General features: G+C 33.6%; 4 protein-coding genes across 4 annotated transcripts; all 4 read right to left on the bottom strand.

Moving 5' to 3' along the window:
- Positions 1–5,570: 5,570 nt before the first annotated feature.
- On the bottom strand, positions 5,571–9,093 carry LOC139850117 (uncharacterized mitochondrial protein AtMg00810-like). Its single transcript, XM_071839707.1, has 3 exons — positions 9,087–9,093; positions 6,600–7,151; positions 5,571–6,232 (listed from the first exon to the last, which is right to left on the bottom strand). Exons 1-3 carry the CDS (start codon positions 9,091–9,093, stop codon positions 5,571–5,573), a joined length of 1,221 nt encoding a protein of 406 aa, XP_071695808.1.
- Positions 9,094–12,094: 3,001 nt separating this feature from the next.
- Positions 12,095–14,721, bottom strand: LOC139847911 (uncharacterized). Its single transcript, XM_071837641.1, has 5 exons — positions 14,216–14,721; positions 13,886–14,011; positions 13,516–13,722; positions 12,280–12,300; positions 12,095–12,211 (listed from the first exon to the last, which is right to left on the bottom strand). Exons 1-3 carry the CDS (start codon positions 14,627–14,629, stop codon positions 13,546–13,548), a joined length of 717 nt encoding a protein of 238 aa, XP_071693742.1. The 5' UTR covers positions 14,630–14,721; the 3' UTR covers positions 12,095–12,211; positions 12,280–12,300; positions 13,516–13,545.
- On the bottom strand, positions 12,127–13,014 carry LOC139850116 (NAD(P)H-quinone oxidoreductase subunit S, chloroplastic-like). The gene is made up of 2 exons (XM_071839706.1): positions 12,921–13,014; positions 12,127–12,587 (listed from the first exon to the last, which is right to left on the bottom strand). Exons 1-2 carry the CDS (start codon positions 13,012–13,014, stop codon positions 12,127–12,129), a joined length of 555 nt encoding a protein of 184 aa, XP_071695807.1.
- Positions 14,722–15,259: 538 nt separating the features above from the next.
- On the bottom strand, positions 15,260–16,293 carry LOC139847301 (NAD(P)H-quinone oxidoreductase subunit S, chloroplastic-like). Its single transcript, XM_071836976.1, has one exon. The coding sequence runs from the start codon at positions 16,196–16,198 to the stop codon at positions 15,482–15,484; it is 717 nt and encodes a 238-aa protein (XP_071693077.1). The 5' UTR covers positions 16,199–16,293; the 3' UTR covers positions 15,260–15,481.
- Between the last annotated feature and the right edge of the window lie 2,106 nt (positions 16,294–18,399).

Here is an 18,399-nt window from a genome sequence, read left to right as displayed (position 1 = left end):
ACACTATTCATGCAATCAATGCGGTAAGATGTGTCTAGACTAAGAATGGTAGGCCAGTGATTCCCTAAGAATGATAAGCAGGTAATTTTCGACACGAAATGATAAGCAAAAACTTTTGACATGCAGACACGATCGAAGTCCAGACCCACTAATGCATCTAAACAACTATCAGTTAGATACACTAATGCAAGACTTGGATCGCTAAGACCACCGCTATGATACCACCTGTAGTGACCCGTCCTAATCCACCTGGATGAAGTCTTCAGCAGATGGTCCCATTGCGAGGTACTGACCTCTATATGCCATGAACGACTCCATGTAATATCTTTAAAATGAGCAAATGCACAGCGGAAGATTTCTTTCATATCTGAGAATAAACATGCTTTAAAGTGTCAACCAAAAGGTTGGTGAGTTCATAGGTGTATCATAAACAATAAAATTCATCATTTTGATAGACCACAAGATTAAAATGCTGCATGGTACAAATGGGCCCGAATCCTACACCCACCTGTAATGTACATGCGATATCTTTTAAATACAGTACACCTTTCTCGTGTACGAAATCTTTCATAAATCTTATTAACCGTACACATATCTCGTGTACAAAATATAATATACATAACCTGTGTATAAAAATCATTCTCTCGATACATAACATTTACATCAATTGGTGGCAATTATCATGTCCACATAATTCAATGGTGGCAATTATCATGTCCACATAATTCAATGGTGGCAATTATCATGTCCACATAATTCAATAATAATCCGCAGAACTTCTGTCTGCATAATAATTCATTCGAGGAATGTTTTGCTTGTGTCTATCTCGTCAAACATTTATAAAAGCATTTCATGTATTCGTAGTTCAAAACATATTTCAAAAGCATTTAATAAAGCAGTTGTAAAAGCAGCGCATGTATTCTCAGTCCCAAAAATGTAAAGAGTAAAAGGGAATCAAATGAACTCACAATACGATATTTTGTAGTAAAAATATGCATACGACGGAACTGAACAATGCAGGGTTGATCTCGGATTCACGAACCTATATCATTTATGTATATTAATACATATAGTCGTAATCAAACAATTTATATATTTTTAGTTATGTATTAAGATTTACTATTTATATATATGATTCAATTTAACATATATTTATATATTATTTGTAACTTAATTATAATAACATTTTATTAAAACAAAATAGTATTTAATATTAATATAGATGTATAATATATTTTTACATAAATATCCTTTATTTATTAAAGTAATATTTTTAATACTAAAATAGTGACAATAATAATAATGATAATAATAATAATAATGATTTTAATCATAATAATACTTCTGATAATAACCTTAATGATAATACTTTATAAAAATACTTATAATAATAATAATAATAATAATAATAATAATAATAATAATAATAATAATAATAATAATAATAATAATAATAATAATAATGCTACCTCAAAGAAGTAGCCCTAAAAAAAATGTCCAAGCCGGGGTTTGAACCTGCGACCTCCCGCTAACCCAAACAACAACCAACTGCTCTGCTTCTCCTTTTCTGTTTTAAATCATAACCTAATTCTATATAATCCGTTATCTGTCTGTTTACATTTTCTTAATCTAATCATCTTCTTCAATTATCATCGTCTACAATCATCATCATCATACTCATCACTTTCATAATCAAAATCATTTACGGTCGTTCATCATCATCTATCTTCACTATCATCATCTATCTTAATCATACGATTATCACTATCATCATCGTATCATCATCATTCTATCGTTAATTCACATCGTTTTGCCATCACTGTATCATCATTCTTTCCTTATCATCAAACATCGTATATCATCATTTTCATCTCCTTGTCATCATCTTGCTCTTCGTGTTTATTTAAGTAGAGAACCAGAAGTAGTAGCATATGCTCTCGAACGAAATAGAAACAAAACCGTAGCAGCAACAGTTAATCATCTTCAACTTCATTAGGTCGTAACAGTACTAAAAAAAAATAACAGCAGTTGCTTTTGCAATGGGTTTCGTGGTTGTTTCAAACAGAAAATTTGATAACGGTTGTGATAGGTTCAGCTACTACAACAGTAGCTTTAATGGGGTGTTTTGGTTTCGTTTAACTGAAAAACAGAAGAAGATTAATAGTGGCCCAAATTAATCAGTCCATATAGCAAGTTTAAATGGACCAAGGAAAATAAAATAGGCCCATGATCAGCCCACCTGCATAACCATGCTGGCCCGTCACTGATTTTAAAGGCCTGTGGCCATGGATTCAAAGTAGTAAGTTCAGGAAAAAAAAATTCGGATGTTTGTAAAATAAAAAGGCATTGTTAGTGGCAAATGAAAAGTGATCTATTTGGTCCCTCTTTTTCGCTGTTCAACAAGTGGGGTGTATAAACAATATATATATATATATATATATATATATATCAATGGTGATCTTAATGGTGGGGTTCATTGAATTGGTGGTTTAAACAAACGATAATAGTTGAAACAGAAAAGAAAGAAGGTAATAGCAGTTGGTTGCAACAGTAATTAGTTCGTAGTGAAACAGAAAAATAAAATATACAGAAGGTGGTGTGGTGGTTTAACGGTGGGTTTAGGTGGTGGTTGTAGGAGGTGTTTGATGATGACAATGGTGGTTTCTTGTGACTGTCGTGAGAAAGATCAGAAAAAAAATATATATGCGAAGGTGACTTTAGTTGGTTGATGCAGTTTGGGTTTCGACAAGAAATAAGAAAAGGAAGAGAAGTGGTGATTGATGGTTCAATGAGAATGAGAGGGAGAAAGAGAATGAGAGAGAGGTGGTGGCTCGTTTGTGGTGGACTCATGGTAGCCGGCTGTGGTGGTGCGAAGGTGAGCCAAAAGTGGCTTGGTCGCCGGTAGTGAAGTGGGGACTTGAAGATGATGAAGGTGATGATGTAGGTGACCAAAGGTGGTAGCTGATGGTGGCTGGGATGAACCTAGTTTGGTGGTGATGAAAGAAGTGATATGAAGAAGAATATGGATCGGTGATTTGCAGTATGTGCATATGTATCAATATATATATATATATATATATATATATATATATATATATATATATATATATATATATATATATATATATATATATATATATATATATTATAATATATGTAGGTTGTTGATAGGAAATAGATGGATTCGTTGCTGAATTGAAATCAAAAAGCTAATAGTAACAAAACAGTAAAGCAGCCTATAATTTGTTTACTTCTACCGACAGTTTTCACGGACTGTGTATCGTACCCCGTTGTTAAATTAGTGGCGGATAAAAGTGTTCAGAAAAATTTCATATTTTTAAATTAAGTATATTTATTTATTTTGGTCATTATGGTATAAAATATATATTCTATATATTTTATTTATATGTATGTGTTTTAAATAATAATTTTTATAATATCATATTTTTATTTTATTTTACATAATTAATTTTAATATCAACAACATATAATATTTCAAATTATATTTTCAATTATTATTTATATCTTTATATATGTATATACACACATATCTATTTACAATTAATTGTTCGTGAATCGTCGAGAGCAGTCGAATGTCAATTGAATATATGAATCAGTTCAAACTTTTTGAGACTCAACCTTACAGACTTTGCTTATCGTGTCGGAATCATATAATAAGATTAAGTTTAAATTTGGTCGGAAATTCCCGGGTCATCACAACTTGTACCTGTTTCAACTAAATTCGTTACTATATCTAAAATCTTCTCTGATCCATATCCATATACTTCTCTAATTGATGACATATTTATAGCTAACAGAAATCCACCAGCTGACATTGGTACGTGACAACAACGATACGCAGACCATCTCAGATCGCAAAAATTCACCGTACCACCACTAAACCCTAACCCTAACCCTAAAGAAGTGTTGTTATTATGATTATTAGTGTAAACGCCATACGATCGACGTTGGAGAAAACTGGAAGATTTGTCATTCGAATGCAGTAGATGTTCACGATTATCGCCATTGATGAAAGAAATTGAGGGAATAACTGGTCGTAGTTTTAGTTGTTGAACAAAAGGTTTTGCCCTTTTTGTGACACTCAGCATGTATACCATTTGTGTGTTTCACAAAAAGTACAGTATATAGAACGATGAGCTTGGATTTTAATTACACGTAATATTGTAATTGTAATAATAATAATAATATATAAATATACTCCAAAATATTTATCCTCTCAGACTTGATGAAGAAGTCACAATATTTTATTCTCTTTTAGGAAACAGCCAAACAGGGGTCGATTTTTCTAAGACCTAACAATATCTAACTTTATACTCCATTCGTCCCACATTAATCGTCCACTATTCCATTTCGAGATGTCCCAGATTAATTGTCCACTATCAAATATGGAAAGTAAATTTGGTCAAGCTTACAATATTGTCCCTAACCAATTAATTAAATTACAAAAGTAAAAGGGTTTTCTAATTAATTGATTGAGGGTAAAACTGTAAGGTAAAGAAAAGGTACATGTGACACTCATTTTTTCTTAAACTGTGTGATTTTTGTCTGGAGACAATTAATTTGGGACGGAGGAAGTATTTAATTTTTTTTTTCCGATTACATGGGTGGTGTGATTATAAGGTTACTCCAAAAATTAATATTTGCACAATGAAGCTCTTTTTAACACCTAATGATATCTATGTCACATTGGCAATCAGTTGATGATATGGTTCTTCCCATAATCCATTTGACAATCGGTTGATGATCTATGGCAATGGATTATGACGACTTTTAAATTTTAATCAGCCCACGAAAACAATCATCTTGGAAGTAGTTTGCTATGCTACTATATGGACGATATGGAAATTTAAAAACGAAAGCATCTTCGATCCTTCAAAGTTTGTTTTATCTTCTTTCAAGTGGCTTTCATTTCGTTATAAGAAAGTTAATCTCAATTGGAATATCTAGTTACAGAACCCCTTACTATTTGTAATGCTCTAGCCGCTTGTTAGTTTTTAATAAAATTTCTTAGCTGTTCAAAAAATGATATCTAAGTATCTAACTTTAGATGGTCACTTATGTTGTATTTGTAAAGATTCAATAATCTCACCTTGATTTGTGAGAGATTTGTATTGCAATATATATAACCGAGTACAGGAGAATTACAAGGAGAGATTTATGATCAATCTCCTAAATTAAAGGAATATACACATATCTATTCTAATTCTAATAATAACAATATACAACAGCCGTATATATTATTTCCTAATATCCCCCTTCAAGCTAAGAGGTGGTAGACCAACTCGAAGCTTGGTACGAAATTTTTCAAATAGCGGTCTAGGTAGACTTTTAGTAAAGATATCTGCGAGCTGTAGTGTAGTTGGGACGAACTTGGTGTAAAGCTGACCAGAAGAAACAAGCTCACGAACAAAGTGATAATCTATATCGATATGCTTTGTGCGTTTATGGGCAATTGGATTTTGGCTCATAAACAACGCACTCTTGTTGTCACAGAGGATTGTAGGCCGGTCAGGAGTTAAAATGTGTAGTTCACGAAGAAGATACGTAACCTAAACAATCTCAGCTGCAGTATTAGCGAGCGCACGATATTCGGATTCACAACTCGAACGCGAAACAGTGGGTTGCTTCTTTGCACTCCAAGAAACTAGGTTACCACCAAGAAAGATCGAGTAACCATATGTAGAGCGCCGAGTTTCAATACATCGAGCCCAATCAGCATCCGAATATCCAACAAGCGAAGGTGTTGGTGAATGGTAAAAGGATAGCCCGAAAGAGAGAGTGCCTTTAACATACCAAATAATTCTCTTAACAGCCTGATAGTGGTCAAGAGTTGGTGCGTGAAGGAATTGACTTACTTGATTTACTGCATAAGACAAATCCGGTCTAGTAATGGTAAGATATTGAAGTGCACCAACTAAAGATCGATATAATGTAGTATCCGGAAAAGGAGAACCAGAAGAGGTAAAGCACTCAGCGGTAGCGAGTGGGGTGGCTGCAGGTTTCGCATCAAGTAAGCCAGCCCGGACAAGAATGCCATGGGCATATTTTGCTTGACTAAGAAATAAACCAGATTTGGTGTAGGTGACTTTCAAGCCAAGAAAATAGTTTAAAAGGCCAAGATCAGTAATGGAGAATTCTTTGTGAAGCCGGGAGATGAATGTACGAATAGTATTATCATGATTACCAGTGATAATAATGTCATCTACGTAGACTAAAAGATAAAGAATACGGGAGTCACATTTAAACACAAATAAAGAAGGATCCGCTCGGCTACAAGAAAACTCAAGTTGAATGAGAAAACCACTAAGGCGTTGAAACCAAGCACGAGGTGCTTGTTTGAGACCATAGAGAGCCTTATTTAATTTGCAAACATGGTTGGGAAATTTCGAATCAATGAAAAGGTTGCTCCATGAACACGGTTTTAGTTAAATGCCCGTTAAGAAACGCATTTTTGACGTCCAGTTGACGCAAAGGCCATTTATTAAGTGTTGCAAGGGATAGAATGATACGAACTGTAGATGCTTTAACGACTGGACTGAAGGTGAATGAGTAGTCCATTCCCGGAATCTGAGTAAAACCTTGCGCAACAAGACGAGCCTTATGTCGATTAATAGAACCATCAGAATGATATTTTGTACGAAACACCCATTTGGAGCCAACAACATTAGAGTTTGCAGGGCGCGGAACAAGATCCCAAGTATGGTTTCGTTGGAGTGCACTCATTTCTTCATGCATAGCACGAAGCCGTGACGGGTCTTTAGCAGCAGATTTGAAACCTTTAGGTTCTTGAGTAGCAAAAAGAGCACTTAGAAGACCATTGTTACTGAGATGAGAGAGATCAGCGACATGTTTGGGCTTGAAAATTCCTGCTTTGGATCGAGTAATCATAGGGTGACTCGAGGTGATGCTGGTGGAAGCTGGAGCAGAGCTTTGTACAGGAGACAAAGAGGGCTCCAGAGATGGAGTTGCATCAGTACTTGAAGGTGTTTCATGAACTATATGATGCTCCGTAGATGATGAAGGACAAAGATGGCATGGAGTGTTAATTATTGGATCCACACATTTTCTTTGAACAGAAGGTTGCTCAGAAGGCTGCTCATGAATATGTGGAGTAGATAAAGTGGTGACTTCTTCATAGTTAGCAAAAAATAAATTTGCTAAATAATAACAATATACAACAGCCGTATATATTATTTCCTAATAGTATTCTTGAGTTTTTTTTTTCCTACTAAAAAAATATTGGGATATGGAAAAGAAAATGAGCAAACATGATAGAAAAAATAAATAAAAAATAACTTATATATATTTCTCAAGTTGGGTAAAAAAGGATTATAAAAGAAAAAAAATCATTTATTTGGATTTTTTTAGTTGGGCGAGAAAGAAAAACACACTAAAATAAAAAGTTTAGAATGTGACTGTATATTTTGAACAATTTGTGAGAAAAATATATTATGCTACATTGGATATATATATATATATATATATATATATATATATATATATATATATATATATATATATATTATATCTATCTATCTATCTATCTATCTATCTATCTATACAATATTATAAAGCGCGTACCAATAATCATACGTGTCAATTTCTCAATTAATCTGAATTAAATTTGCACACGTGTCAATTTCTCAATTAAACTTATTTAAATAATCCTACGTGTCGTTTTCTTAATTAAACTGGATTAAATAATAATAACTTCCTAAAATAACTCCTTTAATTAAAGATATGTAATCTATATAATATTCTATTGAATACAATATTACGTTTGTAATAGAATTTTTAAATCCTACCCACAATATAATATGGATAATCAAAACATTATTATTATTATTATTATTATTAAATATGAAATATAAACTATATATTCTTTGGTTCTATATTAGCTATAAAACACATGCAACAACCATATGTTAAGCGTAGAAAAATAATTATATGAATATTTTTAACTATTTAAAATCTATTGGTTATATATATAAATACAAGTGTTTTATGAATAAAATAATACTACGGAGTACTAGAGATCTCTACATTGAGCTTATATTAATTATTATTAAAAAAAAATAAAGACTGATATCTTATCATTTAATATTAATATGATATGACTTCAAATTTTAATTATTATTCACTAAATTTAATATTTAACAATTTAGGACTACTATATTTATAATTTTAAATAATCAATCTGCCACATAAACGAGCTCATAATATATGTGTTATTATTCAATACTAATATTTTTGATACAAATGTTATTAATAATAAACATTTTTTCATTGTAATTGTATCATACTTTTGATAAATATCAATACTAACGTTATCGAATACTAAGTTATAATACCAACCTATCATGCACGAGCTCACGTTAGTAATTAATATTAATGCTTTCGATACAAATATTATTAATAAATCAATATTAACATTATCGAATACGAGTTATTAATTTATATAACTACCGTGCAACGCACGGGCTCATAAAACTATAATTATATATATCATATCATATTATTATACATCTATATAACAACAAAAGGCCTGTAATGTCGTTTTATGTTTTAATTTGGTGATGAGAAATTGTCGTTCCAATTTAGGCCCCGCGTTTATGTTTTTTGCTTTCAGTACAGTAACAAAAAACAGTCCTCAAATCAATCGTCCTCTTTCCCCTCTCACTCTCTCTTCAAAAGTGAAATACCCCGAATGTTATTCACGGTGGATTATGTCTTTGATGCGGCTATATTAGGCGACGCCACTACCACCGATGAATCCTCAAATCAGTCATACTAAAAGTAATCTGGTATATAATTTTGTTTAATCTCAACCCGTTTATGTGTTGTGTTTTTGAATTATAAATTATAAATGATTTGCAAAACAAAGTGTGAAGTATGATTATAAATGGTACCCTACATATCACTTTTTGTATCACTTAGTCAAACCAAATTATAAGTCCAAAGCTAATTTATGTTTTGATATGAGCTTTCATTTATCTTAAATATGTTTCCTATTCTTATATTATAGCTCATGAATGATACAAGGTAGTATTTAAAGATTATTGTACTTTCCATTTTACGTTGAGCAATATACAGAGAAAATTGTTCCAAGTTTATGTGTTACTTTTGTTTTTCATTTTCTTCCTGTAATTCATTTCATATTATTAGAGAGTGAATTAAGGGCCTGTTCCAACAGCATCTGGTGCATGTAGTCGCTATGGCTGCTTTCGATTCGTTTATTCTTTGGTGCTAATTTGTTTCTTAAACGCGATTTCTAGGTTTAGATGAACTAATTACTTATTATTTACACGGTTTGAAGATTTTTTTTTTTCGTATTATTTATCAACTGGAATTCGTATGTTTGTTTTTCTTTGATGTGCTAATTTCTATACTAAAGTTGAAAGATGATTAATTTGTTAGTTAATTTATGTTGAATTGGAATTAACTGAGTATTGACTAATAATGTCCAACATTTGGTCGTGCTTTTTGGGAAATAAACTGCCTTATTTGTGCAAAATTAACAACTGAGTATTGACTAATAAATTACAGCATTTGTGCAGAATTACAGCATTGGCTCCTATTGATTCATTTGTTGTTTGGTGCCTCAGGTCACAAACGTTGTTTGGGAAGTAAAATATTGTTAGTAAATTATGTTCCTTTTGTCTGTTAGGTTTTACTGAATCGGGTTTTTGGATTACAAGGACTTTCGTTGGCTTTTTTGGAGATATAACGGTTTAAAGTTTACATTAAGTTGGCTACATGTTTTCTTATTGATGTCTTCTTTCTTAATTGTTGATAGTCATTCCTCGATTCTCAGCAATAAAAATATTATTCGGCTGTATGTGTTTGTACTTACCAAATGTACTTTTCCATGGATTGGGTCGGAAATTTTGCAAGACCAGATCTAATATTACGCCCAATTTTCATATGGGGTTCCTTTATTATTTAGGATTCAGATGCTTCAATTCATTAAAGAGCTCATGAACTTGTATACCTTCTGGTGAATGAGAACAACGTGAAACCTTTGACCACTGAGTTAATCGATTATCTGCAAGTAAGTGATCAAGACTTTCAGGGAGATCTTACTGCAAAAATATGCTCAATGGTGGAAAAGTAAGTTCATCGTTTCTTTTCATACCTGTGTTATTTATGTAAAACCTTTAACAGGCTTTATCATTTCAGCTCATCATCTATGCACTAAAATTTCTTCTTTGGTGTTTTTAGGCTTTCGCCGGACAAAATTTGGTACATTGATCAGATGCTCAAAGTTCTTGATGTTGATGGTATGTTCTTTTTTTACATTTTTTGTTTTATAAAACTGTTATAGATTAGGCAGCATGTATATTGCACTGTCGTTTTTAGTGTAATGAATGGTGTTTCTTTTTGTGTTTTATATATTGTTTATTAATTTATTAATCCATTGTAGGAGTCACAAAGTTATATCGTGATCTGGGTGATTGTGACCGTGTATGTGGTCACTATCTTGCTACATTTTGGTTTGATGAGCGGGTTAAAGCGTAATCTAACGACAATCGTTCACGTTATCACGTGTTGTGGAGATGGGCGTACAGATGGATTTAACACAAGGTACATCATCTTAACAATAACAAACATCAATTTCCTTACAAAAAAAATACTCCAACAGAAATAATCACATTTTACATAGGATGCATCCAGAGCGTTAGTTTGATCAAACCCGCCGGGAACAAGACCAAGAGGATAATCAACCTTATCGATCTCAGGTAAATAAACTATATACTATAAATATTGTACTGCCTATGACATGACATTGAGAACCATTTATAACGCCTATAACGTATCTATCAACCTCTTTGTTAGACATCTTTTGTCTAATACTAGACACCTTTTGTTATAAACTGTAGGCACATCAAAGAGAAACAAGATGCATCAATCTCTTGTGTAGGACTACTCGGCTTTTTTAATGAACTATATAGGCAAAACGTGATAATTATGTAGCTATATTTTGTAAGGAACAACTTTTGTAGGATTACCCAGCTGCTACAACTCATGTAAGGAACAACTGCAACTATTGTATAAACCGAATAATGTATGAAAGCTGCAATGTAAGAAGTAACTATTCTGGATGCACCAAAAAAAACAGCGCAGCGAAGCGCGCAACAGACCCATTTCTAGTTTAGTATAAGGGACTAAAGGTATAAATTAGTCACACATAAAGTTTATTGCGTTAGTTTCGGTTTGAGTTTTAACTCAAAGGGGTCAAATAACAAGGGTTTATTTTGAGTTGGTGGGATCTAATTAAAATTTCATCCCAGTTGGAGGCAGGGGCACAGCTAAAAATTTTAATTAAGGAGAGCAAAACACGAATAGCACCGGTGGCGGAACTACGATTTTTTTCACCGGGAGAAAAAAAAAAATTAAAACCGTAGCAATTTTTTTGAACAAAATATGGAGGTTTGGGGGGGAAAAATTAGGTTTTTAGGCAAATTATGAAGGTTTTTAGGCAAAAGTTAAAGGTTTTGAGCAAAATTAGAAGGTTTTTGGGCAAAATATGTAGGTTTTAAGGGGAAAAAATCCACTGGGAGTAAAGTCGAAACACCCAAAATTTTACACTAAAAAAAAAATCCACTCGGGGAGGGCGCCCCTGCCCCCAAGTAGTATCGCCACTGAATAGCACGCGAAGCACATGTGAAACGGGAAACTATACTACAATTTAAAAAATTAAAGTGCTACTCTTTTTGTTGCTAATGACTTATTTTGTGTCAGAAATTTGTGAGCCTCAAACAAACAAGACATGATAACACTAGCTATCAGTCTATCACCGACTAATAAACGGACTTAACAGAAGTAAACACACGAAACAACATAATAAATGCAAGAAAACGTAAACGATACATGAATATAGCGTAGCTATAATGTTATATTTAAAAACTTTACCTGCAGGTACGAGTAGGATAAAATTCTATACTTGGTGAGTCGCTATGGTCATGGATATATTAGATCCGCAACATTGTTCAAGTTGGATTACATCTTATTTGGTTATAAAAAACGTAAGTTCATATAAAACTCTATACATGATGAAACACATTATTTGTACATACAAAGTTCCAATGCTACATCAACAAAAGATCACAGATAAAAAAGCCAAGTACTTTTCTCCACCAAATCTTCAAGTACAACCGATCGAGGACTAACCATTGGCGGTCCCTTTTCGCGACGTTCGAGCTCATTCAATTTGAAAGTAATCAATCTATCCCAATTCCCACCTTCAAATAACACCCCTGCCTTCCCATCAGTAATCCTCTGCACAATCCCACAGTACATATGATAAGGACTATTTGGATTCTTAACAATTGTAATCATTCCAGTCATTAATAATGGTAATTCGGGCGCTTTTGGTTTACGAACCAACTTCTGATCAAAACCAGCTGTTGTTGTTGATGATGATTTTGGTGGTGACTTCTTAGGAGGTGGGTTCTTTTCAATGAACTCTTTTAGACCCTTTTCGCCACCCGGGAAGCCACCGGTTAAGCCTAGTAACTCTTTATTGAATCCATTTTCGGGTACATTTATTGAAACATCATCATTTTCTTGATCATTGGTCGAGACCCAAATGTGTTTGGGTCAAAACAAGACATTGGTTGAACAGGTCTGAAAATTCAAACGAGCAGAACGGATCAGGTCCAAACGGGTTGGGTCGGGTCAAGACTCATTTTTTCTTGAAAAAATGATTTTTAAATAAAATAAAATAAAATTTTTCCCATTTTTTCTTTTTTATATTTTTTTATTACTTCTATAAACAAATTTTAAATATTAATTTTATTTAAGTTTCTTATTTTTTAACTTTTTCACATTGAAATGGGTTTCAACGGGTCTAGATGGACCTTCTATATTAATGGACTAAAGATGGGTCCACATTGGACCCCTTTGTTTTTTCGAGACCCTATGCACCCAAATGGTTGACCAAATAGTTGACCCAACGGACCCAGTTTTTGGTGTATGGGTCTTAATTGCCATGTATAAGTATGTTCAAAAAAACTAAGTAGCATCAAGAGAATGGGTTGGAAATAGACTAAATTTGTATTCCTAACGCACAATGCCTACGAAATCATTTTACTACAATTATCTTTTGAAATCATATTCGACATGCTAATTATATATAGAACTGTTGAACATTCCAAAAAAAGAGTCTTTCTGATCAACTAAACACATTCTGTCACGAACATAAATTAATCACTATAATTTAACCACAACCACCCAAGTTACTCATTTTGTGACCTCTAGCTTAATTTAGTGGTATATAAAAGAAAACATGGTGCTTAAGCGTACATCACGTAAGTTCATATTAGCTTATAAAAAATAGGGTAAATGGGCTGGCAAAAAGTGTTTGTGGTCAACCCAGCCTAATAACAAGTAGTAATCAATTACCCATTTGACACTTTACCCAACCCACTTTGTCACCTCTACAAAAAACTCATGTGATATTTTATAACATAAGTATAAATAAATATTCTATACCTTAGCTCCACCTCAAACTTGTAAGTTCTGTTACAAACAAAGAGTGGTTGCTGACATGTCATGAGGTGGAATGTTACAAGCAGTACTAATAGTTTCTAAACTGGTTTTTAGAGCTTCTTCGTTAAACATTACATCACGCATCTTGTTATTCAAATCTTCCCGAGCTTCAGGATCACGGTATGCACGTTCAGCCTTTTTTCTCTTGGCCTATGGTACCATAAACCAAATAAAAAATAATAATTAAACATCACAATATTGTCAATAATATTGTGTGGTTTAAATGATTACACAAATAAACAAAGGTAACATTAAAGGGGGCGTTTGGCATTGAGTTTAAAAGGTGATATTCGATCATAACAAAATTGCATACCGTTCGTTCAGACTTCTTAGTTGAGAAGTTATATTTCAACTGCATATCTTCCACTGTCGCTTCGACTTTCGAAGTTTCATCTATAACATTATCTTCATCTCCAAACCTTGGTTCCATTCTAAATATCTATTCATACAAAAAATAATTTCCAAATTATTCATAAACAGTTTTTATAGATACAGAAAACACCTAAACATATACATTTATTTATACACTCAAAAATATATTCACATTCACATTAATCATAAATACAAGTATATCTATATGTGTATACACATCTATAATCTATCTATAATACTATAAAACTATGCAAATTATGAATTACAATACCTTGTTAGCTTCAATTTGAACAATCTTCAAAGTTTGAGTTTGCTTATCAAAAACACCGAGAGCATAAGAACACACCTGCTGTGCCGCCGCCTGGCCGGAATGATTAGTTCCGACGAAATTATCATGAGAAGACTGATTGGGGCTAACAACAAGCTGTAACCTATTGCTACGTTTCACATGTTTCAAAACCCTAACCCTAGGTTCTTCCGTCCGTTTTCGTTTAATCGGATCATATCCAGATAGAAAGTATCCGATTAAAGGTAACGATTTATCAGAAATTGAGCTGACTGTTTCAATTTTGACTTCCATTTTCTCCTCTGCTTCACGAATTCTTTTAGTTTTATGCTTCTTTTTTGAATGTTGTTGCTTTGAGGTTGGTGATGATTGGAGCTGTACGGCGTCGTTTTGATCCATTGAATATGGAGCGTATGCGGGCTCCTTGCCGGAATATGTTAGGGTTTATCGAAAGAGTGCGGCACATAGGCGGCCGAGAGTGAATATAAACCGGCTTAATTAATTACGCCAATAGTCCTTAAGTTTACAAGTAATTTCACCATAAGACTTAAAGTTTTCTTTTTTCATGATTTTGAGTCGGTTTTAATTTCGTCCCCAATTCTAACATCCGTTACATCATCTTCGTTAGGTCCTTATCACATGCTTACCAACCGAGGCTAGATTAGTCTTTTTGTGTTCATGTCTAATATAACATACTATGAAGCGTATACAGGTTAATCTCAACTGCACTTTTCAGTCATCCCTTAATAAAACCCTAGTCCCCAAAATTCAATCGCCCTTCCCAAACCCTAGTTCCCAAGTATGTCGAGGTTAACGACATACTTAACGACGTTAACGACGCAGAAAAACAATGGATTTATCAAAAGTAAACACACGGAAACAAGATAATAAAAGAAAAACAACGTTAACGACGCAGGAATATAGTGGGCCTATAAAGCTATATTAAAAAACGTTACCCACGGGTACGAGGAGGATAAAATTTTATACCCGCTGACAAGTCGCGAGTGAGTCTATGAATATATTAGTGGGTCGTGAATATATTAGATCCTCAACATTGGCCAAGTTGGTTTACATCTTATTTGGTTACCAAAAACATAAGATTCTGATATATTGGCCAAGCAAGTTGGATTACATCTTATTTGGTTATCAAAAACATAAGTTTATATAAAACTCTATACATGATGGAAACACACATTATTTGTACATACAGAGTTCCAATGCTACATAAACAAAAGATCACAGATCAAGAAGCTAATTAGTACTTTTCTCCACCAGATCTTCAAGCACAACCGATCGAGGACTAACCATTGGCGGGCCCTTTTCGCGACGTTCGAGCTCATTCAATTTAAAAGTAATCAATCTATCCCAATTACCACCTTCAAATAACACCCCTGCCTTCCCATCAGTAATCCTCTGCACAATCCCACAATACATATGATAAGGACTATTTGGATTCTTAACTATTGCAATCATTCCAGGCATTAATAATGGTAATTCGGGCGCTTTTGGTTTACGAACCAACTTCTGATCAAAACCAGCTGTTGTTGATGATGATGATTTTGGTGGTGACTTTTTAGGAGGTGGGTTCTTTTCAATGAAATCCTGTAGACCTTTTTCGCCACCCGGGAAGCCACCGGTTAGGCCTAGTAACTCTTTATCGAATCCATTTTCGGGTAAATTTATTGTAACATCAACATTTTCTTGATCATTGGTGGTGTTAGTTTGTTCTTGTGGTTGTGGTGGTGGTGGTGGTGATTTTTTGAGTTCTTCTTGAAGGCCTTCTTCGCCTAATAAGCCTCTACCACCCAAGATTTCATAAAGATTGAATTTTGCACGTGGGATTATGATTTGATGTGATGATTGTTTTGGTGTAGGGAAAAAAGATGATGATTTGTGGATGAAATTGGTGTGACCAAGAAAATGGGATTTGTGAAGTTGAAAAGTTGGGAGATTGAACGAAGTTGCCATTTGAGAGTATGTGAAAAAAAGATAGGAAGTCAGATCAAAGAGGTGGAGACTGAAATGCCTTCTTCATCTTTTCAATGGCTAACAGCCACAAGTTGTGATTCCTATATCTTCTTTTATGTGGATTTTAGTAAACAAAATATTTTAATTTAAATTTGTTGAAGGAAAAAAAATGTCAAATACTCCGTAATAATATAATTATTACTCGACGCATAGACCTTTGTTTAAATCATGACTCAGAGCGACATATTGTCATTTTTAGTCTTTGATCATGTGTAAAATTTATGGAAAGGCTCGAGGAAAAAGGAATATTTTTTACTTTTAAATAATTGTACTTATTGTTATTATTATTATTTGTATTAAAGTAATATACTAGTAACTGGAAAAATACCAGCTCGCGCGATGCGATGGGGTTTTTTGAATTACGTATTCATATTTAATATAGCGTTATGTATTTACGGATTTAAGAACGCCTTGCTACATGCAAGGTTGGAGAATTCGGATCTCGGGGAGATCTCGTTTGGACTTTTTAGGGAGATCTCGGCATCTCGGAATAATCTCGGGGAGATCTCGGACGTTAACTTACGTTGACTTTATAGTTTTTTTAATAAAAATATACATAAAAACATAAATATATGTATATTTATATGCGTTTTTACTATGAGCGAAAAAATCTTAGAAATTACGAATTTTACAAGAAAATCTTACAAATTAGCAAGAAAATTCGAGAAATCATGGCTTTGACTAAGTTTGATCTCGTTGACCGTGAAATCTCGGAAGATGAACATCTCGTCTCGGTTGCCTTCTAAAAACGAGATCTCGGGAGATTTACAACACTGGCTACATGTATGTTTAGAAAGACCTGGTTAGTACATAGTATATGTAATGGACTTCGCGTTTTTAACGTCAGAAAAATCACATGAATAAGGGAACAGAACCATCGATATGAGGTGGTTAATTTAGGTTGTTTATTATACGTGTACGTATATGTGAAAAATATCCCGAAATATTTAGCGTATTATAAAAGCAGTCTGTTTCGCGTATAGCTAGTTGTGTTGTGTTCGTAAAATTATTTCGAGTTGAACGGTGAAGTCGGTAAAATTTAATTCGTGGCGAGCGGGATGATATGGGCCGTTGAAAATTCGGGTGGTTTTTGTTTAAGTTAATTTAATAATAAAACGAATTTACGATGTGAAAAAATTACGCCGTTGGTACATGTGGTTTGTTCACATTTTTATCATAACACCTAAACTTATTTTTTTGCGTAGTTGGTACCTCACTTTTGCTTAACTATCGTGGTTAGTTGTAACACCCCGTTTTTCAGTTACGCGTTATTTCGAACGTCATTCGAAATACGAGGCATGTAAGCGTATATTTGGATCCCAAATAAAGTTGGAGTTGAGGTTCTAAAACCTTACCATTGGATAGTAAAATCTCATTACGTTTCCAACGATATTTGATTCGTCGAAAACGGAGTTACGGTTTGAAAGTTATGACCAAAACAAGTTTCAGTTTCAGACTCAGTTCATTGGGACGCCGTCCAACCTTTTTGGACGCCGTCCAACTGACCTGACGGGCCAGCAGCTTTATTTTACTCAAATAAAAAGGGGTACTTTGGTCTTTTCACTTGTGGACTGATTGGTGGCTTTAATATCAGTTTTAGATCCACTTTTGGATCATTTTCACATCCACAACTCTCTCATCACATCTTAGAGAGAGAGATATGAGAGTTCTAGAGAGAGGAAGCTTCAAATGGTGATGAAGGTGGTGATTTTTGCCCAAATTGGAGTGGTTCTTGGTGCTTGTTGGTGTTTCTAGCTACTAGATCTCGTTTTGGTGCTTGAGGTAAACCCTAATCCAAATTGTAGTGTTTGATTCTTGTTTGAGTTAGGATTTGTGTTAGTTAAGAGTTATAAACCCTTTTATTGTGAAATTTGAGGGTTTTGGGTAAGATTCATGTAAGTAAGCCTAAATGGGTGACTTAGGGTTTTGATTGATGAAATTGTAAGTTTGGATCTTGCATGTGTTGGTTAAACCTTAGAACACTTGTGAACTAGTGATTTTGGTTTGTGTTGACTTGATTTTGGGGTGTAAACCCTAATATGGGTCAAAATGGGTTTTATGTTGAAATGAGTTAAGTGTTCTTGATTTTTAGTGTCAAATGATGATTTTGATATACAATTACTAGTTGTTAGTCATTGTAG

Source organism: Rutidosis leptorrhynchoides, chromosome 5 (genome assembly GCF_046630445.1).
Source record: "Rutidosis leptorrhynchoides isolate AG116_Rl617_1_P2 chromosome 5, CSIRO_AGI_Rlap_v1, whole genome shotgun sequence".
Classification (NCBI taxonomy): Eukaryota; Viridiplantae; Streptophyta; class Magnoliopsida; order Asterales; family Asteraceae; genus Rutidosis; species Rutidosis leptorrhynchoides.
The sequence above is the reverse complement of the archived record's forward strand: the minus strand, read 5'-3'. Positions and strand labels throughout refer to the sequence as shown.

Excerpts from the sequence above, each read along its gene's own strand:
- LOC139850117 (XM_071839707.1), bottom strand. Across the intron at positions 6,233-6,599 it reads GGCTCGTCTTGTTGCGCAAG|TCTACGTAGATGACATTATT; the intron begins GTTTTACTCAGA and ends TTTATCTTTTAG.
- LOC139850116 (XM_071839706.1), bottom strand. The coding sequence starts at position 13,014 with ATGGCAATTAAGACCCATACACCAAAAACTGGGTCCGTTGGGTCAACT. Across the intron at positions 12,588-12,920 it reads GGTCTCGAAAAAACAAAGGG|AAAATGATGATGTTTCAATA; the intron begins GTCCAATGTGGA and ends CCAATGATCAAG.
- LOC139847911 (XM_071837641.1), bottom strand. The coding sequence starts at position 14,629 with ATGGATCAAAACGACGCCGTACAGCTCCAATCATCACCAACCTCAAAG. Across the intron at positions 14,012-14,215 it reads TTCAAATTGAAGCTAACAAG|ATATTTAGAATGGAACCAAG; the intron begins GTATTGTAATTC and ends TTGTATGAATAG. Across the intron at positions 13,723-13,885 it reads CTAAGAAGTCTGAACGAACG|GCCAAGAGAAAAAAGGCTGA; the intron begins GTATGCAATTTT and ends ATGGTACCATAG.
- LOC139847301 (XM_071836976.1), bottom strand. The coding sequence starts at position 16,198 with ATGGCAACTTCGTTCAATCTCCCAACTTTTCAACTTCACAAATCCCAT.